The following is a 24,641-nucleotide window of genomic DNA, read 5'->3' on the forward strand; positions in this document are numbered from 1 at the left end:
GCACTCAATGCCGTGCATATCCACTTTGAAACTCAAGTAACAGATATTCATTGATGCTGGTTTTATTGAGCAACCATCATTTTCCAGATGCAGAATGTCTCGTAGACTTCTAAATTCTATGTTCAGTTTCTTTGCTTTCTCCATATAAATACATGGAGATAAAAATAGTGCACAGTGTATTAGGCAAGGTTTTCTTCACCAGTGACACTAAGACCAAGAACATATGTGATGTAGAAGCACTGGAAGATGACCAGCTGTGCTCTCGGTCTGTTCAGTTTGTTATTAGAACTAAACCTTCAGCTTTAGGCATTCTGGGGTACAGGTTGCGATGTAATAAGATATGTAGAAGAAAATGAAATTGGATAATGTATTTAATTTACTGTACTAATAGACAGGAGTCTAGTTATGATGTTGCCAAGGAAGCGTATTTAATATTTTGCTATGGTGAGTTATTATGGGAGTATATTAATTTTCAGAGAATGGTGCCATTTGGGAAGGGGAAACAAAAATGTTTAGCCTACCACTCCTTATCTTTTTTAAGGTAAACTAAATATTTAGAAATATGTCAGAAGAGACAAACTCATTTTCTTTTTCCATAATAAGCCATGCCAGTTTTTCCCCTTTTCTTTATCTTAAGCAGAGTACTGTCATCACTATTCTTGCCAACAAGCAGACTCATTGGAATATTTTTCAAAACCAAACACAAATATTGGATGCAAGCAGGTGGAATGAATTAATTTTAAGCATATGTTTCTAACATAACGATTTCTGCAGTGTACTGTTGAGACATCTAAGGGTCTGGCTGTACAACGCACTTTGACAACAAAGCTGCATTAAGAAATTAGCAGTTACACAGATATGTTTGTGGAGCCAGACTTACCGAAATGATCCAGACTGAACAACCTGCCATATACACACATTTCTAGGACAGTTTTACCTCTAAGCCATGGCAATGGTGTGATTTACACTGTTCTCCCAGTTGCCTTAGCACAACAGAACACGGCATCAAACAAACACAGCAGGCAGAGACTGGTAGCATCAATAGGAAAATACTGCTTCTTAGGACAGCTTCACACAGTATATTGTACAGCTGTACAGTATGCCCTGAGACAGTCTATATCAACTGCCACTTCAAGCTGCAAGTCCTTTGGTGGTAGAGGCAACTGAAGATGTTGCTGGCTTGCATTGATCCTTAACCAATTCCCAATGTATCCTGCTGATGGAAAATATTATTCCCTTATTTAGTGCAGGTTATCCGGAGAGACCACCAAAAATGTCTGAATTAGAGAAAGAGGAAACCATCTTAAAGAAAAATAAAAAAAAAAATCCCAGATCCACTTAGATGCACATAGCCACATAGAGTGAGATCAGCTGGAGGCAAGTGGCAGCAAAGGGAGCGGGCTGGTTACTCCTTTGATGCCAGGATTAGACACAGCTCAGCATCACAGAGCCTGGTGCATCATCGGCTGTCCTACTTTAGAGTAGAATAATATTATGATGTTTTTATAGCGACCACATTTTCACATTGGAATTCCCCTTTTTTTTAGTTAACTTAAAATGTAGTAAAACTACAAATATCCTGAATACTGAGATTGTATTCATTATACTGGGTTTTCTTAAATTAAGCAGAAATGTGACATAGCATTTTTAAAAATGCCTGTAAAGCAGTAGGGATCAGAAATTTTTTTAAAGAGTAGATTTTTGAAAAAGTATATTTTTACAATCCAATCTAAATTCAGATATGAACTTGTGTCATTATTTTGTTTTAAAAATATTTGATTGTCTTTTCAGTGCATATTTATGACTATCTTTTTTGTAAAACCTACTGTGAGATCAGCACTTTGAAAAATCAGATCCCCTTCTCACAGGGGTTGAATACAGCTTCACATGGAAACTCAATTCTGTAAACATTGCTTTTTAAATTAGTCTCCATATTCATTTTTTAATATCAAGCCTTGCAGAATAGCCCAATATTGTACCTCATAGCTGCCATGAGAGGACAAGAAGCAACCATAACATGAGATCAGTGCAAAATGCTTTTGTTCACAGCAGATTTCACATACAATTTATCACAATTTAGAGCAGACATAAAACCCCAAATCAGTGGCTTTTGTATAATCCAGCAGATGGTGCTATGATACAATAAACTGGTTCAAGAACACAAGAAATACATTGAATGAAAACATTTTACTCCTTTACCTGGTGCTGCTGGTTTTTTGGTGGCTGGTTTGGCTGCAGGAGGTTTAGCTGGCTCTTAAAAAAAAAAGAGAACAGATTAAACCAATTACTACAAATTGTTATATCTTAAACCCCAGAAATCTGAGGACAGGCTTTCAATAAATGAGGTACTACAGCCTGTAGCAATTTTTTCACTGGAGGGTTAGACAAGGAGATTATCCAAAGAGAAAAGATCTGAGTTACATTCAATAAACTCAAGAACATCAACAAAATAGCCAGCTGAAGGGCAAGTAAATGCTTGCTGTTAGCCACTGAATCACTTCTTCTAGGTGTGGGGTGTTTGTTTTTTGGTTTTTGTTTGTTTGGGTGTGGGTTTTTTGTTTATTTGTTTGGGTTTTTTTTGGTCTCGGAATTCAATATCTATTGACAAAGCAGGTATCTAGGATTTGGGCATGGCCTTGCTGCTCAGGCAGCATCTGTGCACTGCACCCTGCACATTTGAAATTGCAGCTACGAGTGCAGAATCACAGAATCACTAAGGTTGGAACAGACCTATTAGATCATACATTCCACCCATCGGTCAACACTACCATACCCACTAGACCATGTCCTCAAGCACCACATTTACACATTCCTAGAACACCTCCAGGGATGGTGACTCCACCACTTCCCTGGGCAGCCTGTTCCAGTGCTGGACCCCTCTTTCAGTGAAGAAGTTTTTCCTAATACCTAATCTAACCCTCCCCTGACACAACTTGAGGCCATTTCCTCTTCTCCTATCACCAGTTACCCAGGAGAACAGACCAGCACCTGCCTCCCTACAACCTCCTTTCAGGTAGCTGTAGAGAGTGGTCAGGTCTCCCCTCAGCCTCCTCTTCTTTGGGCTAAACAACCCCAGCTCCCTCAGCTGCCCCTCATAAGACTTGTTCTCCAGACACTTCACCAGAAGGTCCTGAACCAGCCTATAGCAGCCTGCAAGGATTCACTGCAGTGAATTCAGCAGTGGTGCTTGTTGGGATCCCACAGATAGTCAGGGTGGCATCCTCCCTCCTAATCTGAAAGTATTCCTGAAGAGAAAAGGTGAAATTGAGCTAATTCAGCAAAGTACATTCACAGACACAGCTACACCAGGAATCTCTCTCCATCCTGAGGAAAGAAAGGAGCATTAGGAGAGAAACTTCATGTTTGATCCTGCACTTGAAAGAGCAAAGGCTGTGTTCTCCTAGCAGAGAAATAGGCCCTCTCAGGGAGCTGTAGTTCTGCTCCTGTTCTTTTCATAAAGCAGTTGAACCACCCTCTCTTTGCTGAGGTAGGGTATTTCCTTGCAGAACGATGGTCCAAATGATGAAAGGTATGTGCATCCCCAAGCACAACACTGTACTTGAAGCACAGTAACTTAACAAATATCCATATGCTAAACTCCGCGGACTTTCATAATGGATTTTTTGTAGCAACTGGAAGATCCTCTAAATTAAAATTCACATTTCCATATTGTTAGAGGAAATAATTAATCATTTTAATCACAATCTGAATTACAGAATGCCAAAAGAATGTTAGATAATACCTCACATCTGTCACTGTGTTATTACAAAGAAAAAGAATATGGCTAAATCAGGAATGTAATTCTGAGTTCTTCCCCTTCTGTCTTTTGAGAAGTTCATAAAAGATGCATGAGACTGTCTTGTGAAACAGAATGAAAACAAAATATAGTTTGCATGTATGAGATTGTTTTCTTTCCATCCATTTAAAAGTCTGCTGCACATAATTATATCCTAACTTAGTTATTATCATGGCATTGTAATTACTTGGGGTGCTCACCCCTCCTTCAGAGAAATGTGTAGAAGACCTTGAAGAAGAGTTTACTTAGTATTACTTTCCTGAGTGCCTGCTCTTGCAGAAGAAGCAGGAGATCCAACACACATATTCTACAAGTGACAAGGTGGACTTAATAAAAAACTGCAGGACTCCTGCATTTATTCCCTTCTGAGATCTCAGCTAGAACTTGCTGGCCAGTGAGATTGTTAAAAAACTTTTTCTTCATAACAACTGAGAAAATAAATTAAGCTAGGATTCTTTTTGTTCTACCAAGATTTTATTTTCATTTAAAATATTTGTTTTCTGAATAAAATAATTTTGAAGAAAAAAATTACAAAAGATATTTATGACAAAAAAATTCTGCATTTTTTAAATTTAAAGTTTCAGTAGCATTAGTAAAAAGTGTCAAATGTTTTAAACTTTCTTTTTTAGTCATATGCTTTTTAGTTTGTAATTCACAAATTATTTCAGTTTTAATGACTCTGCATCTTTACATGAACAAGTTTCAGCTGAAAACTTCACCCTGCAAATTTCACTAATGCAATGGTGTTGGGAAGTTTTGCCATGACAGCTGCTGGGGAGTTTTCTCATGAGAGGAATCATGTGCCCAAATCAATAGATCCTTTACAGACCTGCTTGCAAACAGGCAGTTATTTCACTAACAGAATATTACTTGTAGTGTAAGCCCATTGAATCTTTCGTTTAGTGTTTCTGCAAAATTTGAGTCAGGATGAATGTATAAGCTTTTCTTGATTGCTAAAAGAAATCTTATAACAAATTCCTGCAAAACTGAGCATGTCACGGGATTATTCTGTTATACAGATCAGGAAAGATTATATATGGAGAAGGGAGTCAGTGCATTCTTTAATCATAAATCAGAATGATATTTTGAAACCCCATAGTTTTCCTAATTTTTCTTACATACATCGCTTTCAGAACAGAGATTTGAGCAGATGAAATCTTATCAGTGAAACTGTTTTACTCTCCTTACTGTGTTGATGCTTGCAAATTTGTAGAAAAAGAGGAATTTCCTCGTCAATAACATGGTGTTCTCAGAGCATATTTTGGTTGTTTATGCAGAAGAGCCCAGCCCCTGCCTCTCTTCTGCCTCAGAAGTAGTTTTGAATCTGAAGTAACTAGGTAGGCAGAGCCCTTTTTTTTGATTTGTGAAGACAAATTTGGTGGTCATCAACATGTTGGACTCTCAGTAGTCTCAGCCCATTTACTGAAAGTGCAGCTGCTGAGACTATGTTCAGCTGAGACCGCATTTGACATTTCCTTCCCCATAAAACCTTTGTTTTTTAAGACAGTGATAGAAAAGAGGAGAAGGCAAAATTGTCAAAAAGAGGAGTGAGGAATTAGAAGTATGATAAGAATGGAATTAGAAAGTAGGAGGCAGCTGAAGTCTAAACATGTCATTTTCCAATTATAAATGGTGTAGCTACTTTCTTTGTATTTTCAAGAGTTCAGTAACTATTATTTTGAATTATTGAAACATGCTGTTTGAAACTACTTGACATATAAAAGAGATCATAACCTATGGCAGGGTAGTTTCTTACTTTTGAGTTCTTTGGACACAGCAGCTTCTTTTTTATCTGTAAGATAAAAAAAAAGAAGTCACATGCATAAAAACATAGGAAGTATACAAGTAGGCAGAAAACTGCAGTGGTGCTTTAGGGGTGAAACAACTTATTTGCTGCAAAATGCATTTGAATGAAATGATGTACTGAATCAGTTCCTTTCTGTTTCATGATAAAGCTGCACTTATTTAACCTTAAGTGTAAATGAAACTAAATCTGTGTGAACATGAACATTTTTATTTAATTTCAATATAGTAATATGAGAGATTTGACATGTGATTGAGTTGTCATGGTTTACACATAGTAGCTGAGCCATGGTTGCTCACCATGTTAGGTTGCAGAAATGCAAGGGAAGATGCGCTAGAAGCCTAAGAATAGAGACACATAATCATAGAATCTTTTAGGTTGGAAAAGATCATCAAGTCCAACCCTTAGCCGAACACTGCTAATACCACCACTAAACCATATCCCTAAGCGCCACATCTACACACCTCTCAAATACCTCCAGGGTTGATGATCAAGCCACTTCCCTGGGCAGCCTGTTCCAATGCCTGACAATCCTTTCAGTGAGGAAATTTTTCCTAATACACAATCAAACCTCCCCAGGTGGAACTTGAGGCTATCTCCCCTTGTCCTACAGCTTGTTTCTTGGGAGAAGAGACCAACCTCCACCTCTCTGCAACCTTCTTTAAGGTAGTTGTAGACTTAATGAAAAGCGTTATCTTCCTAAGTTGTTTACAACCACACAACTGAGGCTTAATTTGGAAGTCTCCATATAACACCTAGCCAAAACTTCAGCTGCCATGAATTTCCAGCACTTCAAAACAATGGAAGATTTACAGCTAAAGAGAAGAGAGAAAATCTGAGCCATCCCTTCAGTTCCTCCTGGAGGAAAGGTCTCTGCTTCTCCAAACTTTCTTCAGTGTTCAATTAATGTTCAAGATAATGCATTTCATGCTTGTGAAAAAGAGCACACGACACTTCCACAATGTGGAATACCTTATGAACCTGAAGAAAATCTCTCTTGTAGAGTAGGCAAAATCTATCCCTGATTTATTTAAATTACATTAAAATAACTTGTCTGCATCTAAATATGGCATTGCCAGACAGCCTACCAGAGAGACTTCATTCAGCTGTTTAGTCTTATCTCCAGGTAAGGTGGCATTTTTGTGACACTCTTTTATAGGACTTTTTTTCTGATGGCTGAGAGAAGACTTGGAATCTTTACTAAGCAGGTGTAAGTAGTCAGAAATACTCACTGGGAGTTTATTTCTCCATGGTAATTCTTGTTGTTATTCTACGTCAAGGGTTTTATCTGGGTACAAATATTGACCATTTTTATAACCATAGTGGATGCCTTATGTACCTTTTCTATGAGTCTCACCTGTACAACTAAGAAATAGTTCATGCAGGTCTTGTGAGAGAGGAAGCAGAGAGATGCATAGAGTAGTCATAGAAGTTACTCTCCTGGGTGCCCATAAGGAAATGAACATCCTCTCTAATGATCTGTAGTGTGCCTAGAATATAGGCAGGATAATGCTTATGTCCGCAACATATACGAATGATAAATTAATTGTGCTCTTAAACACTCATACAAGAAATACTTGAGGGCAGAATCTGTCAAAATAAGTAGCTTGCAAAACCAAGACTATCCCATTTCTGATAATAGTACAAAGTTTCTGTTGCTCTCTAAATTGCTGTGAAGATGTTGATATGAGATAAGGTAATGCAAATGACTGCCAAGTAATCTAATAAAAAGTCTTGAAAAATATAGGGGAAAATACATTTCTATCTGGGTGATATGCTGCTCTGAACTGAAATGTTTCTAGGTTAATCCTCTGCTTCCACTAACACACTGTGAAAGCATGTTTTGCAGGCATTACTTCAAAGTATGATAATTACCACATTTAGATGAAATTAATCATGAGACAGCTTTCAGCCATGTTATCTGGCTAAGGAACCTATTGAAGCCTTCAAGAAGTGCCTATTAGTTGCCAGATATGGAAATTTTAAAAGGTGTCTATTGAAGCGATATGAATCATTTATCACAATAATCTTCTATTGCTGGAGGTTATAAAAAAATAAATAAATTGGCAGCATCATTTACAGTAGCAGACTGGATCTAAATAAAGCCCTCAAGTTCTTCCTTTACTGTTTTCATATAAGTCATCATTTACTAGGACAACATACTTTAATATATTTTAGAGCCATAATTTATGTTAAAAGAATCAACATTTTTTTCCATCATCTGAAGTACATAACATATAGTAAAGTTTGAGTAAATATCTGGACACTTTTTCCAGTAAGAAAGTCTTATAATTTGGGGTGGGTGTGTGTGCGTATTTCTGTTTTGGTTTAGTTTTTAAGTGCAGAAAAATTACCAATACCTGATTCCAATTGTACAAGATGATATGAAAATGGAAATATATCCACTCTTAGGCTATACTTCTCAAGAGAAGCTGCATAAAGTTTCATTTCTAAGACTAAACCTACACAACTGGGCTGGAATGATTTACAGAAAATTGTTCTGAGGAGGTTTTGTAGGACGCTGAACAACGGAATTTCCTTTGAAAATATATAACATTTACATTAAGGCACCTCACAGTTGAATGAAATAGGTACAAGAACCGAACAATTGGTAGACCTCACAGAGAAGGGAAAACTGATCAGGATTTCCAAAGTTCCTAAATGTGGTTACCTGCTGTAAGACACAAATAGCACATAACTAAACAACTCGGAGGAAAAAAATACCAAAAATTAATTGAACGATGAGTTATATTAGTGTAATTAAAGTCAATGAGCATTTTGCCTCATTCATTTTCTTTTTTTCCACAGGTCTAGAGTTTAACTTTTAATCTCTGGGAGTGTGGATGGGAATACAGCCTTATTATGTCAGATTTTATAGACATGATGTCTTTTTCTTAGCAACAAGAAGAAGCAGCTCTCTGGCCTGTTGGTGAGTCTTTTTCTCAGATTAGTTAAGAAGAGGAATTTCCAGAAGAAATTAACTTTTTTCCAAACAACAGTGTTGGACAACATAGGAACATCATCCTGAACACATCTCTGCCAATCAGCCTGGGAAGTATCATCTCCAGAGCTTTTGGCTATTTTCTCTATAAATCTTTACATCTGAAATCTGATAAGAGGAAGTGTATGGCATGATAATGTTGCCCATCCTTCCTGGGAGACGTTTCTTCACTAACACCCATATAACACATGAACTTCAGTCGGGGCACTCTAGCAGCCTTGACCAGCACCACGGTCAAAACCACTGTGACTGTCCTTGGTACTGGGGACAGTTTTAGTTGATATCCAAGAACAGGGAATGCATTTTATTTTCAAGAAAAGCCCCACTTCTACAACAACATAAAGCAATTAAAAACCTCTTTAGTAGATTTACTATAGGAGATAAGACTTCAAAACCTGAAGCTTCTGTTCATTTGGTGCCCAAACTGAAGCAGTCAAGTTTTCAGAAGTTGCTGAGGGCATGTTTGATATTCAGATCTTCTTAAAGGGCTTACATAGACCACTCATATGCTGAGCAATACAAAGTTTTTGGATACTTCTCACAACCCTAGCCATGAGCTTTTTTGAAAGCACCTGTAACAGACTTCAACAGGCAAAGCACCATAGCTAAAAAAATTAATTGTCAGCTGTGGAGGATTGTGAAACACTTCCCCCCCCCTTCTCAAGAAATATTTGTTGTATTCTGGACTGTATTCTCAAAAAGCAAGCATGGCTGTACAACATCCCCCTCTTCCCAGGTGAATGAACAGGTTTTTCCTTTACTGACTCTCAAAAAAGATTAAGCTACAGAAAAACTTTATTTTATTATTTTATTAAAAAGATGGAAAATTTAAACAAACACGATCTGACTTTGTTCTTATCTGTACAGGCTAAAAGGATCAGTTTTGAATTCAAGCTGGGAATGAGCATGTGGCAGCCAGCACAGATGTATCTCACTGAAACTGCAAAGCAATACTTTATTCTTTCGCCTCTTTTTAGCACATAGCTCAATCTTTTCCTCAGGCCTCGATCAGCATTCTTTTGAAGTAAACTAACAGTACACAGTAACTGCAAATGACATCTAAACTACACATGGGGCAAGAAAAAAAAAATCCCTCTAAGCTTATATGGTGCCTTTCATGCCAGTGAGTCCCTAGGAGGTTTGTAATAAGCCATTAGACAAGGAAACCCCAGTGCTCTAGTACGCAGTGTGGTTGGTTGAGCTTAAACAAACTTCCAAAATGGAATATTTAAAACATTGCTCTGATGTGAAATCTAGATCTGGGATTCACAAAACTTTTACAGTTTTTTAGCAATGGATTTATAATACAGTGTACATTGTGCATTTGAGAACAGCAGATCTTCAGCAGCTCTATGCAACCGATAATTTTGACACAGAAAAAGAAGTCCTGGGAACTAAATGGATCTCAAATTGTTTTCTCTTGAAAGGCTTCTCTGTGCTTTTTCTACCTAGAAATCTCTTACTTCAAAATATATAATCTTAAATTAGAAGTGTTATTCAGATAAATGAACATTTCAGAGACAATATCTTGATAGCTCTTCTATTCATACATGTTTAAAATAGCTGCCTATAACCACTTTTACTATGGGAAGCATTATTTTATATGTTGCATCTAAAACAACATTTATCTTTGGAAGCTTGTCAAAGAACATGACAGCAATATCAAATTTACAAACAGAAACTAATTTCAGGGTCAGTTGGCAAAAACAGTGTTCGAATTGAATGATAGCTAATATCTTAATCAAACATTGTAATCCAGTAACTAAGGTTGAAGATGCTAAAGATTTCCCTCTACTGGCTGATCTAGACCAAGCATTGAGACACTGAGGAATTACTAGATGCCTCTGAAAAATGTAATCCACTGCATCAAAAACTAAAGAGACATTTAAAACATTAAGCATATACTAAAGGAGGAATTCTCATCCTAAACCTCAGCTATCACTGACCATCTACCATCTCTATCTTTCAGCTGATGATCACATACTTGAAAGGCCTTGATCAAACCCACTAGATGGTTAATGATCTACATAGGCTCAGAAAATAAGCTGTGATGAAAATGCCTCACACAATATGACCATAGCTGACTCAAAGAAGAATTTTTCTAATAATATTTTCACAAATCTTGCATCCTTGCTTGTTCCTTACCGTTTATTTTGACTTAGTTATTCAATTCATTTTGTAATTAAGAGAAGAAAAAAGAAGCAGGAAAAAAATGAAAAGAAAATTAAAAAATCAGAGAGAATTGTCTTGACAACTGAAATTATATATTCCAGTCCCTTGAAGTTAAAATTGTGCTGGGTGTCCAGAAAAAAACCACTTCTGGCTGTTACTACTGACCAAAGCACAATGAGAGCATGTTTTGTGAGCTTGCTGCTGGCTTTGCAAATGCAAAACAACAGCAGGCCTTTTAAGACAATGTACCTACAAGTATGACAGCTGATGTTCCCTTTGCTGCCCTGAGCAAGGGTTCACAAGAGTGGAAGCAAAAATGATAGCAGCTGGCATCTGATGGCTGAGAATTTCCATCATGTGAATGAAAAACATAATTAAAGTCGCCTAGACTACTAGACCAGTCTCAGTACAGTCTGCTCCCAAACTAGCAGATGTACAACAATTTAAAACAATTTATTAAGTAGCAAGATTTGTGGTTAATGTGATTTACAGTGGTAAAAAAAGCAAGACAACTGAGATAGCTGAGCATTATGAAGAATGAATTGCTAGTGAACATAGAGCAATTAAACATGCATTTTTAACTCTCCTATGTAAATATACTGTGGTCTAGCTTTTTTTTTCTTCTTTTTTCTTCATTTATTTGGAGTTCTAAAACTTATTCCACACAATAGTATTGATTGCAACTAATATTCCAACATTAAGAAGTGTTTAATTCTGAACTTTCTTTAAATATTTTTTAGTTGTTTTCTAATTTATACTATTTTTGATAATTTTACACTAATTGTGTGATGTCATTAATGAAGTAATTGTCATCTTACCACATCTCAGAGCTTTTGGGAGTATATTTTTATTTGATTTCAGACATTTCTGAAACAGCAGATGTCTATGTATAGGGGCATTTTATCAGAGTGCCTACACTTTCTATTGTAATGTCTCCATTTTACAATGAAGATTTAAAAAAAAATCATATTAGAGGGAATTGAAACAATATTGCTTTTTTTTTTTTTTCAGTAGGTTTAAAGTCTAGGAAAGTTCTATCAAAAATAACCCCCTAAAATTTGACATTGACATAAAAGAGCTGTTCAGAAATACCAACATTTCTCCCACATGGAAAATTCTGTGTTTGGACTGGACCAACACTTGGTTTTGTTCCCCGTCTTAGTCACTGAGCATGATATTGCCATATGCTCTGTGACAACTGCTGACAAAAATCCTCTTGCCTTTCCAAAATAAGATTTCTTGGTGAGTGTAAGAAAGGCATCTCACTGCACCAGCGAGGCTGAAGATGTGCACAAGGAAAAGCAAGATACTGCACCGCTGCTGCTTCAGAGCTGTTCCCTGATCCATGTGGTGACAGCAGTATACTCTCAGCCTAACTAGCTTCCTTTGAGAATAACTTGTGACTTCCTGTCAGTACAATCCAAATATCCAAAAAAGCCTTTTTCCTGTCCAATCTTGTTTCTTAACCTGTTAGAGAAAATTCTAGGATCTAAGCAATCTTCTTGGCTGTTTCATAAATAAAATAGTACCTAAAGAAGAGTAGTGGCAGGTCTAATAGTTACCCCTCCTGCAGTGAAAATGCGCAGGGAAATTTATTGGCAGAGGCCAGTAAGCCTTGAATCACAGATCATAGAGCTTGAGTTTAAATCTCTCCAAGTCCTAGGACACCAAGTGAGGTGAAACTGCAGATGATGTTACTCTTGCTGGGTGGAAACAGGAGGAAGTGGAACTTCCAAAAGATAAAATCAAGTTTCCTCAAGCACTGAGAATCTGGATTGTAAGAAAAAAAACCTCTCAAAAAGTACTGATAGCCATGTGAGATACAAAGAGGTTTGAAGAGTTTAGGACTGAAAAACCAGCTGATTATTTAACTAAATAAAAACCATTCTTCTGTTGTTGATTGCAATAGAAAGCTGATGACAGTACTCTAAAACTTTGTCAGATCGTTTTCCATTGAAGCAGGAAAAATATTCAAGCCTGCCCTTCCAGTCTCTGTGGAGAGTACCCTCTCCCCTTACCATGATCTCTATTTCCTCCCTACTAGCAGTTGCAGCCCTTTTGATCCCTTCTTAATTTCCTTGGTGTCTCCAGGTCCCTTCCAATCATCAGCACTTGCATGTGTTACAGTCTACTGTCTCCTCCCACCACTTTGTCCATGACCATGTACAAAGGAACGCTGTGTTCTGTGCAGCCACTGAATGACTCCAAGTCCCGAGCAGCACAGTGTTAACAGAGGCAGCTAGTAGCCTAAAGCCTACAGAGCTTTCCAGAAAGTTGTGAGGCGATGGGCATGGCTGAAATACTAAATGTTACCTAAAACAGATTTCCCAAGATCATTAAAAAAGTTCACTCAATGGAGTAAAAAATAAAACAAGTAGAGAGGGATGTGAGCAAACAAGTGATTCAGCTACACTTGTGGTAAGAAACAGCCTGCACTTTGGGAACGGCCAATTTCAACTGTAGCAGTGATTCATGGTTCTACTAATTAGTGATTTCTCCTTTCTACTTTGTAATTGCTGAAATGGATTCAGTCTCCCCCACTGATGAGCAGGTGGAAACATGTTTCGTTGCGTTCTGCATTCATCAGGAATGGTTTAAAAAAGCAAAACTCGAGCACGATGTGAGATCAGTCATCCACACACAGGAAGCTTTAAGTGCAGTTAATTACACAAACTACAGTCATTTAGGGAAAAGGTAATGCTTTTTGTGTAGCAAATGCAGACAATAACATTAAATCCTAAAATTTAAGAATCAGATCTTTTCCTGGAATAAACTATCATTTGAATTAGTGTAAATATTATAACTGCTGAAAATTGTCTTCAGCATTTTTTACCTTTTCTTGAAACAGCATGGGGGATATATACTCTTTCTATATTTTTCTTAGGTAGGTTCATCACCAACACATTTGAATGATTCACAGAAGGATCTTTTTTACAGTCAGAATAGGCCTTGTTAAGTGTATGTTGTGTGTCCTTGTGATATCTCTTTCTGTACTTCTCAACATATTCCCTTTTCTTTCTTTCTGTTGGATAGCTGGATACAGAGATGACATCTGTAGACATTATCACTAAGATGAAGATATTTTTTGTACTTCTGAACACAGATGCAGTCAGCATTCTCACTCGATGAAAAGGGAGATCTTGAAGAATGTAATGTCTATCCGTTCATCTTTATAGGTGACACACTAATTACACTCTCGTAAGTGAAGCAAAATCTATGACAGTGCAACCTCATGAAGAATCAAGCTAAAAATCAATGCACTTATAACCACAGCTATGTATGGCTCTTCCTCTTAGAATCTGCCCATTCTATTATCCTAATCATTCAATAATACTTCATCCAACTCTCAGTTATGTATAGGAAAGCCACAAAGTTGGCTCTGTTTCTTGAAAAACAGATCAAGAGAACAAGTGTTGCCATTGGGAACATTTACTGAAAGGTTAAACAGTTGTAACTAAGAGTAAAGTGTAAAGGATGACCTATTATAAGTCAGGAATACCTCTGCTCTATGAACCTTTCTAGGGGAAAAGCTTCCAAGACACTGAATTATACTTTCAAATAAGTGACATGAAAGTCTTTATATCTCTGTGTTCATTAAAACTTAGTAAAAACTTCATTTCAAGGTCAAGGGAATATTTACTTTTCCTTTTTAAGTATAAAAAAAAAAAAAAAGAAAAGAAATAAAATCAGCCTGATCAAAAACTATGAAAATTCCTACTGACTTTATTTAGTTGTGGGTCAAGCCTTCAACCTGTCCATTGAGTGACAGCAGAAAATAGATATCATTGTGTAGGTATGTCATTGTAACCTGCCTGATGTGTCTGTGCATGGATGTTTCACATGGAATAATTATGCTAAATATCAGGCCTGCTGACTCAGATGTACATCTCATTTTGAGGGCACAGAACTGTTTTCCTTCATTAAAAAGATTAACTTTGCTTTGTTTGAGTCATAGGCATATTCTAATCCTGTTATTGCTGGATGTGACTGGAAAAATAAACATAACATTAATCCCCAGACCAACATAAACAGGGTTGATGAAATAAATTAGATTCTTTAATTAAAGCTATGCCACCCAGCTGCTTGCACAGCACAGGTAGTTCATTCTACATTTTTGAAAGTCCAAAGGCAACCTAATTATTTGGTTACCTGTGTAGTCTTTAGATTGAATATATATCGCCTTCTAGGATCACATTTCCCGAAAACTTTCTTTACGAGACTGAGACTGACAATGCAGAGTTAGAAGAGATTGCCTGTCAGACACTAAAATGAATCCTCTGCTTTGCTCAAGGAAAATTCTTTTGCCAGCTCATGGAAAAGTGAGTTTGTAGTACAAGCCTAAGCCTCCTCCCTTTTCTCTGTATTTGTTAAAGGCTTGACATTTCCAGTTCTTTGCCAACCAGGTCTTAGCACCATTATTCACCATTTGCCTTCCTCACATCACCCCCTCCTCTGCGCAAAGACAGAAAAGAATAAACACAATGAAACAGGTCTGGGCTGAGCAACACTCAGCAGAGCCTTGGAAGCCTCAGCTCACAATAGGACCACTAACAGTGCTTAAAGCTTATTCATCAGTGGCTAACACTTCACGGACAGAGCAGGCACCTCAGATGGTGGACAGTCACTTTCTCTTCTAGAGCTTTTTTTGGACAACCCATGGTGGTGGGAAAGGATGGGAAGGGAGACAGAGTTTCCTCTGAAGCTGATTTCATACTAAATGAGAGAGTTCAGTCGTCCACCTCTGAGATGACCCATCAGTCATGATGGAGAGTCAGTCTTATCTTGAGCCAGTCGTTACTGTGAGATGAGGGAGAAACAAGGGGAAGGCAGGATAAATTTGTTTCTAACTCTTTGTCTCTTTGCATTTCCCCTCATTTCTAGCTCTTGGTCACTGAACCCTAACCAGGTCCTAGAAGGACACAAGTGTTTGGTCTTGGTATAAATAATGGTACCGTTTCCAGCTAAAGAACTCTTTCAATAGGCAACAAGGTACAATATTTTCAGAAACACCAGAGAGACCTTGCAGGCTCTGTACTTTTTTCGAAAGTGGTAGTTTAGGAGCTCAGTTCTCATAGAAAATCAATGGGAGTTATGTGTCTTGCCTACATTGGCATGCTTGTAAATCCCACCAGGTGCCATGCCAGATCTTTAGGCACCTTTGAATTCATATTGTCAGTCACTGCTGATGTTGGAGCATAAAATTCGACACCCACTGAATGCTTTGAAACTTTCAGTCTAAGACGTATTTCAGGTGCCTTTTGTCTTGTTTCAGGAGCAAACTCCCTTAAGAGCCAGTCATGTGGAGACCATGGTATTTGCTTTTCTGCTGTGTTTGTATCTCTACTCTGCTGGATCTTTTGCCTTGTCCCTCATTGTGACCCCATTTTTATTGTGTGTGTGGGTTGTTTTTTTTTTTTTTATTATATGCTTGGAGAGACACAATTTGATTTTTACTAAATAGCCATGTCTGTCTCTTAATGATTTCTGGAAATATCAATTAGAAAACCAGGCTTTCTTATTCTCCATGGAAGACTGAGTACTTAGAGGATGACTACCAGTCATATGTTCAGCTTCCAAAGTCTTACAAAAAGAATGCAGAAATAAATTTCCATTTTTTCCAATGAACCTGCAGATTTCCAGCTGCATTCTTGCACTGCCTCTACATTGCATTCTCTTTTAGCTTACCATGTGTATCTCTGAGGATATACTTCTGTAATGTTCAAGGCTAGAACACATCATCAGGATTTCTAGTCTGCAGTTTGCTGTGAGACTCTTATATTTCACCTAGCCACCTTTTCAGCTGATTTGTATCTTCCATTAGGTAAACAATTATCCTCTTCAGACATCAAGGAAAACAGATCCACCCTATACTGTGACAGTTTATCACTCTTAGTGTCAAGAACATGTACCTCATTTTCAGTCTGGATTCAGTTCACTTCAGCTCTCAGACATTCGTTCTTGTTAAACTCTTCCTACTAGATTAAAGGGAGCTGTAGTAGCCAGAAACTTTTTTTGTTGTGAAGGTATGTAGTATCCACTGTAACACAGTCACCTCTTTCTGAAGAGATGAATAGAATATTTTATTCCTCTCTGTGAAGAATATTCTTAGTTTGTAAATAACTTCAGTGACACTTTTTTCTGTTCTTTCTCCAATTCAGACACTGTATTGACATGCAAGTTTCAGTCTCTCCAATGACTTGTATGTTGGTGATGTGTGGCCATGGCCTGTTGCCTGTTGCAAAGTTTTTAATTCCACGGCGGTATGAAAAAATATCAACCTTAACTTGCCATTCACCTTGTCAGTTTTAAAGCTACTTTCCAGATGTAAATGTAAGTAGCAATATAACACATGAAGCAGCAGGGAATTCGGCCCTGAGGTTAGAGAGACTATATTTGGGTGTCACAAGAGAATATAACTCTGAGTAATGGGATAAAATTAAGCAAGGGAAAATTTAGGCAGACTGGAATGAAATACTTCTTAACTGTGAGATCTATTAGGTTGTAGAATAATCTTCTGTGGGAATTGATGGAGGCCTAGTTACTTCAGACATTTAAAACTAAACTGGATAAAGCACTTGAAGATATTCTGTAAGGAATTATCCTGCATTGCTAGAAGGAAGGATTAGATGACCTAGTAGGTCATTTCCATCTCCACTTTCTGTGATTTTGTTGTACAAAGCCCTACAAACAGGAAATTGTTAGCAAAGTCAAGAGTTGCCACTAAACCCTGTCTGTGTTAGAGAAGGAAGAGTGAATAACATCACCTGCTGGTAACCGTGCAGAATCCTAATCCAGCATTTCTGTGGGTTCATAAATGCAACCAGCACTGAGGGATGGGTGCACAGCTTATGTCTGAAAGCAGAAGCCTCTGCTAACGCAAAAATGTCAGAAAACAGCAGGTGAGTTATGAATAGGATCCAGCAGAGGAGGAGTAGGCAAGAAGAAATCAGGATGGGCTTGACATGCATAATAGTGTCATGAGCAAGTTATTAGTCAGGAATGAATCAGCCTTTAGTGCAGGAGATGAAACTTGAAGCTCCATTCAGCCAGCTGGGAAAGCTAGATGTTTTTTATAGGCTTTAGTGTATGGGCATTGATTCATATACTGACATTGCCCATTGAAACTGTAGTTGAGACCACAGCCAGGGCCTTGGCTAAGGGTTGTACAAACACACAGCAAGCCCAGCTATGGTCCCTGCAGAAATCTACAAGTGGATGAACAGTCTAGCAGAGAAAGCTGTCAAGAGAATATTGATAAGTAATATCCTAGAGAACGATCACAGAATTCTAAGGTCCATAACTTGACCTTCTTTTTTTGGTCTTTGTGCTTTAACATGATTTGTTCCTAAATTTGCTCTCAACTCATAACACACTGTTCTCCCTCAATTACTGCTTTTATGCAGACATTTTGTCTACATGAGGAACCACTAGGCAACTCATTGTTTTGGGTTTTTTTTTGTTACTTACTTTTACTTTTGTCTTCCCTCCTATTCTCTCTAAACCTAGCTGCAAATAAAGATGAATTATGGGTGTCTGTACTGGGTCTGGCTGGGACGAAGTTAATTTTCCTTGTAGCAGCCTGTATGGTGCTACATGTTGGATTTGTGGCTCAAACACTGATAAAACAACAGTGTTTTGGCTGTTGCTGAACAGTACTTGCACAGCATGAAGACTTCCTTTTTTCATGACTCTGCCTGCACCCAACAAGCTAGGAAGAAGCTGGGAGGGGACACAGCTGGGACAGCTGACCCTAATTTGCCAAACAGATATTTCCTACTATATGATGTCTCCCTCAGCAATAAAGGTTGTCTTCCAGGGTGGCTGTTGTTCACAGACTGGGTGGGTATTGGTCTGCTTGTGGGTGGTGGTGAACAATTGCCATTGCATTAGGGTTTTGTTTTTTTTTTCTTTCCCTTCTTCTTCTTTCCTTCACTTATTAAGCTGTCTTTGTCTTGAGCCATGAGTGTTTTCACTTTTGCTCTTCCTGTTCTCTCCCCTGTCTCATTGTGGGTGAGGAGTGAGCAAGCGGCTGTGTGAGTGTTTAACTGCTGGCCAGGGTCAACACACTAGAGTGCCTATTCTTCATTTAAAAAAAAAAAAAAAAAGGCAAAGAAATAGTCAGACAGGATTCTACCCCTCAAAACTCCCACCTTCTACATGTTGTAGCAACCACTCCAAAAACTAGCCTGGCCCATTCAAAATGCACAGTAACATGTATGCTTGCACCCTAGTTCCTCTCCATGGAAGTTTTTACCTTTTCCTCATACTTGGTCTAATAAGACACAAGAAAATTTGTTAATAAACATGTTTCATTTTCTGTATGTGACCAGATGCTTTCAAAATACCTTGAGGTCTCTTGATCTATCCTCACAACTCCATATTGCCCTTGTAAGCAGCCTAAATTGAGACAGCCTCTACACCTCACTGGCCCTTGTAGGTCTGACATCGGGGTTCTTGCACCCACCACCCTCCCATCTGCTGACATCTATCGTGTGACATCTATCACGTTAGGGAACATGAGACACATGGTAGTGCTCAAGCTGGGCTGCTGAAAGCTGTCAGCACTTCAGTTATTTCCTAGCTGGAAATACACTCCTGGCAGTGAGCAGGGCAGAGTGAGGAGTTTCAAACCCTGCTCTTGAGAGACAACAGAAATGTCTTCCTACAAATGTGTGCAAGCACAACCCATTTGCTCATGAGAAAAAGTCTGGGATCAACATTTGGATCCCAGATGAAAGCATTCAATCCATTGCAGATGGATCCACCCAAAGCATTTCAGGCAGTGTGGTGTGTATCTACTTCTCTAGATGAGTGGATATGCCAAGAAAGGGTTTTTTTTAAAGTAAAAACTTATGTCATAAACTATATTTTAATCTATTTTTACTTTTTTGGCAGTGCTGAAAGTACTGTCATTCAAAAATATTTCTTCTGAGAATAGTATCACATTTGGATGACATTCTAACATCTTTCTAGCCATGAAAGCAATAGGATAAGGAAATAAGTAATAGTACATAATTTCATCAGCAAACTCTTTAAATAGCCGCATTTGAAAGCAAACAAAAAACCCAGGGCACATAGCATGAAAGAAACGATAATTGGCCACCAGGTGTCACTAGTTATTCTCATATCGTAAAAGCAGGCTGCATATAAAGACTGCAAGGGTAACGTTAAGCCAAGCAAGGCACAAAATTAAATGGATTTTTTGTTGTTGTTCAGACCAGGAGTTTAAAAATGATTGTTTTACTGTTTTAAAACACAGGATTTTGTTTTACTGTCTGTATAGAACACAATAACAAAGAACACATTGTTGGCGTATAATTCCACCCACCCCAACCCCCACACCCCCCCTTTTCCTATTAAATCATTGTTTTTTGGGAAGTTGAAAAGACTGGCCTTTAAAACAAAGGAAGTACGATTGATGAAAATGCATCTGTGGTCAACCTATGCAAAAAATCCCTGTGATCGGGAGGGTTCTCTTTGCTTGATCACCTCCCCTCTACCCTGCCTACCTAGTACTATAACATCCGCCCTCCTACGGGTGATTGAACATGAACTCTCCCCCAGGTACATGGTCTCACTGGGTGACAGGTTAGCAGGAGTAACCTGGTTAACCTGGTTCTATGGCAGTCATAAGGTAATGTTTTCAGTTTTTACATCTGACATCACCTTTATTTTTTCGTGACTGCACAGAAAGTTCGCTTGATTTTGACAGTGACATCATTAAAGTGTACCTCAGTGTCTGTAACTTTAAACCCCGAGAGACTTTTCCTGATCAGAAGGCAAAGATTTAATCTGGTAGCTAGAGAGACATCACCACTCCTCGCCTCTGCTAACACTGCCTGGTGTGAAACATATGAAACCGTATCATGCGTCATCGATGCATCCACAGCACTGGCTGTGCAACCACCTACCTCCCTGATTCAGACAGGGGTTGAAATGCTCCTTAGTAAGGGCTTGGATGCTCTGTTGGGAGCACGCAGGTACCAACACAATAAACCACAAGTCAGATCATGCTCCCTGATCTGGGGTGAGTGGATCTGCATACCAAGAACTTGACTCATTTTATTTCTCCTAAACAGAACTACTCAGGGAGGTACCCGGGTTTGACACCTGTAAAATATTTGTTATGGAGGATCAGAGCCTAGGGATTCTTGAACACTTGTCTAGCAGATCAGGCCTTATGTTTTTAAGCAAATTAATTTTCTTCCTAAACATCAGTTGCATTGGTTGGTGCCCTTGGTTTTTCATTAGGGAAATAATGAAAGCTTATGAAAGTTTGGATCTTTAATCCAACTAGCATTGGTTTGGCATTCAGAAGATACGGAGTCTAAGTCTGATGGACAACTGGCCTCAGTGACATGTCTATACCTGATTTTCCCCTGTGGAAAGTGGGGGAAAAGGCACTGACTACCCTTGTAAAGTGGTTCTAAGATTTGCTATCAAAAAATGCTGCAGAAGACCTCGGTGTTTTTATTACCGTTATTATTTCAAATTATGCAGCAATAACAGGAAGGCAAGATCATCAATGACAGCTGAGCAGAGCTTTAGTTAGGAAATGGTGTGGTGATCCAGGCTGACATTTTCAGTGCTTCATAAGCTCATTTATTACCTATGTTATTTGTTGTGAGAACCAAAACAAAGTGGGAAAGGAGTTTGCAGCAATCAAAATTAAAGACAAAGGCTGCATGTAAATATAATGAATTTTTGGGAAAGCTGACACAGGAAGGAGCAGAGAAGCTCCATACTGTTGAGACTGACAAAGGGACCATCAGGAAACACTCTGCAAGCACACTATGCGTACCTGAAAACACCAATCTCCACTTACTCATTTTCATGTAGGGCTGGGCACCAAAACTTCAACAGAGAGGATTCCCTTTCTCAGTCAGATTGTGGGCTGGACTCCTCTGAGCCAATGACTCCCAACCACCAGGAGCTGTGGGAGATCCTGACAAAGACTTGTTTCTGCTGAGGCTCAGCAATCCCCTTCATGAGGATATGGAGATGCAGCTCCTTCATCCAGAATAGTGCTGGACAGACTTTTGTAAAGTGTTTTGAAGTGTGACTGTGCCAGACCCTTGTGTCTGACAATTATGTTTGTTTAAGCAAGACCTCTGAGTTTATAACAATGGAATTATCTATTTTTCAGGACAATTAACACAATGTTTTTGTTCGAGCTGAAGGTCAGAGGATTAATGTGGTTTTATCTACAATGCATTTTTAAAAGCTAATTAAGAATCATTTAATTCACTCCGTATCAAAGACTGAGAACATTTCACATTAGATGACTTGCAGTAGCAGAAATAAAGAGGATGAGAGAGAGGAAGGGAGGAAAAGAGTAAAGGAGGAAGAGTGAGCTGGCATGCAAACAAATACCTCACAGGGATGCAGTTAATGGAGAGCAATAAAAACTCAGTTCTGGTAACACTAAAGATAAAATTGTCTCCTGAACAAAAGGGGCAATCTAAAATATTAATCAGCAAAAATATTCGGCATTTGCAATCACAAGCATTTCTTGTCAGAGGAAGAGGGACGGAGGGGAATAGAGGGAAGTACTGCTCTCAGAGCATGATTTTAGAGATGTTTTTATCACGTAGGGCTTACAGGGCATCTCTTCCTCGCTCACTCTCTTGCGTCTGAGAGCCTGTACACATCATTCCTCTGTGGGGAGAGCCTAGTTAACGGGTCTCCTGTCAGAGGTGAGTATTCTGGGAGAAGGTATGCAAGGGTGAGGAGCAGAGGTGGGAGCGGGATGCCAGGCGGCCGCAGGAGCTGTCTGCTGGCATGGGGATGGGCACTGGTGGGGTGAGGGGTGCAGCATGTCCTGCAGGCCCCTTGGCATCAGGGATTGCAAAGATTGGGGGAAGCAAAATTAGACACAAATCAGGGTTGTCCAGAGATAATGGGCTAATTTGAAAAACAGGGTGAGGAGTTTATTTTTATTGCGGTGGTCCCTGCCAAGCCATTTAATGAGAAAAGGTAAGAAAATTGGAAGCTCTTCCTACAGTCTTGCTCTTTGGATGCTTATCTACACTGCTGATTCAAGTGCTCTGAGGTTCATTTGCTCTGTCTGCCCAAAGCATGTAAATACTGTCAGACATTGAGGTGCCTCCTTTCAAAACTGGGCTATGAACTACTGTTCTGTTGATCAAATGTGGCAATTATTTCAGGCTTAAAATCTTGTAGGGATAACAATAGGTGCTGCCAATCAAAGCTAGAAAGTACACATGCATTCAAAGAGCAAGCTGAATGAGGAATAACTGCAACATGTGTAGCTAGAATATATTATGGATTACCACCCTCTTACACAAAGACTAGTAAACTCTTCAAAACACAGCAACCTATGGAGCTAATAAAAGGGACAGAAATGTGAGGATGTCTCAGTTTGTCTAATTTGTGTCTTTCTAGCACTGGTAGGATGACTCACTGGATTTAGCAACAGCTTGTGAAGATGAACATATTAATAACTTTATGCTGCAGCTCTGCCACAAAATGTAATCTTTTACAATTCTGTATTCTCAAATGAAATACAAGCTTAGAACCAGAATAAAATTAGAAAAGATATTTGAATTGTCAGCTTATTTTCTTTTAAATCTGTGTTTATACATTTAAATATGAAACTTGAAGAAGAGTATTCTCTTTCATCCTCATCACTTCCCTAGTGTGCCACTCCCTACTATAAGACATTGAAGCACATTTAAATATGGGGTGACTGAAACAGTATTCCAAGGTATTGTGTCGTTCTGTGTATTTTTATATTGTACCAAACATAAATTAACTTTTTATTCCAATCCATAAACACTTGAACAGGAAAACTCATGTAGACCATGTACGACTCATGGCAAAGAAGCCAGTTGCATGTTGAAATTTGCATATGTTATCCACAATGTTAGTAAACAATGGGATATATATAATTTCAGCTTTTGATAAAATTCAACAGATTTGAATAATTAGATAACAGAGCAGAAGGCTTGCCTTGAGGACATGGTAACTATAGCCATGAATCTTTCAATCTTATTTTAAACCTTCTGCATTACTCTATCCTACAGAAAGATTCATCTGAGTACTTGATAACTTGTAGAAGGTTATATAGAAAGTGTCTGACAAAGCAGCAACTAGATCTAGTATTTCTAAGTATTAAGATGATGACCAATCCACTTGACTGAGTGTTTTGCTTCTCCTTGAATTTAATGAGGACTGATTTTAATGAAACAGTTTCAGACTGAGTCACTTGCTGGACATATGTTTACCTTTGGGCATTAAACACACTTGCAAATTTACTGAAATAATGGGAAGGAAAAGTTAGAACAATTTTAGTGTAGACAAGTCCCAAACATTAATTTCTAATATTGCTGGGAAGGCAAAATATCATGAAACACAATGGATTAGGTTCAGGACATGCATTTACCTTATTTTGACTTTTAAAAAAAAATATATTCTGAGTATGGATAAAGCCTCAGAAAGATAAATTTCCATTTTCTACCACATTAAGTGGTTTGATATGCTGATGTTTCTATTTATTAATTTAAATGAGCTGAGTTTGTGAAATAATTAATGCAAAAATCTATCCAGTCCATTCAGTCTTTCCATGCCATGCACCCTTTAAAATTACTTAGGCTTTTGATTGATATATTGTATAAGATATAGCATTGTTTATGATGTTTTTGTAAAAATCCCATGCTCACGGAATTGAAAATTACATGTATTATATGTACACATATATATTACATATATAGAATATGCATAAAATGCTATTTATATTAGTATAATGGATACATAGTAGAGATATGTATAAATACCCTGTGACATATACATATATGTATATCTATACCTCCAGCTTGGATTCTTAAGTGATAATGAATTACATGCAT

At 38.1% G+C, this 24,641-nt stretch overlaps 1 protein-coding gene across 1 annotated transcript in view; it reads right to left on the reverse strand.

Moving 5' to 3' along the window:
* Positions 1-2,199: 2,199 nt before the first annotated feature.
* Positions 2,200-24,641, reverse strand: part of LOC104516261 (triadin-like) — a gene marked incomplete at its 3' end in the record, with an annotated part of 92,045 nt that continues 69,603 nt past the window's right edge. Inside the window, exons 13-14 of the mRNA XM_010160542.1 lie at positions 5,553-5,588; positions 2,200-2,253 (exon numbers count right to left, since the gene is read on the reverse strand). Of these exons, the coding sequence (XP_010158844.1) occupies positions 2,200-2,253; positions 5,553-5,588 (90 nt within the window). The remainder of the gene's footprint in view (positions 2,254-5,552; positions 5,589-24,641) is intronic.

The sequence above is a fragment of the Eurypyga helias genome, unplaced genomic scaffold (assembly GCF_000690775.1).
Source record: "Eurypyga helias isolate BGI_N326 unplaced genomic scaffold, ASM69077v1 scaffold261, whole genome shotgun sequence".
Taxonomy (NCBI): domain Eukaryota; kingdom Metazoa; phylum Chordata; class Aves; order Eurypygiformes; family Eurypygidae; genus Eurypyga; species Eurypyga helias.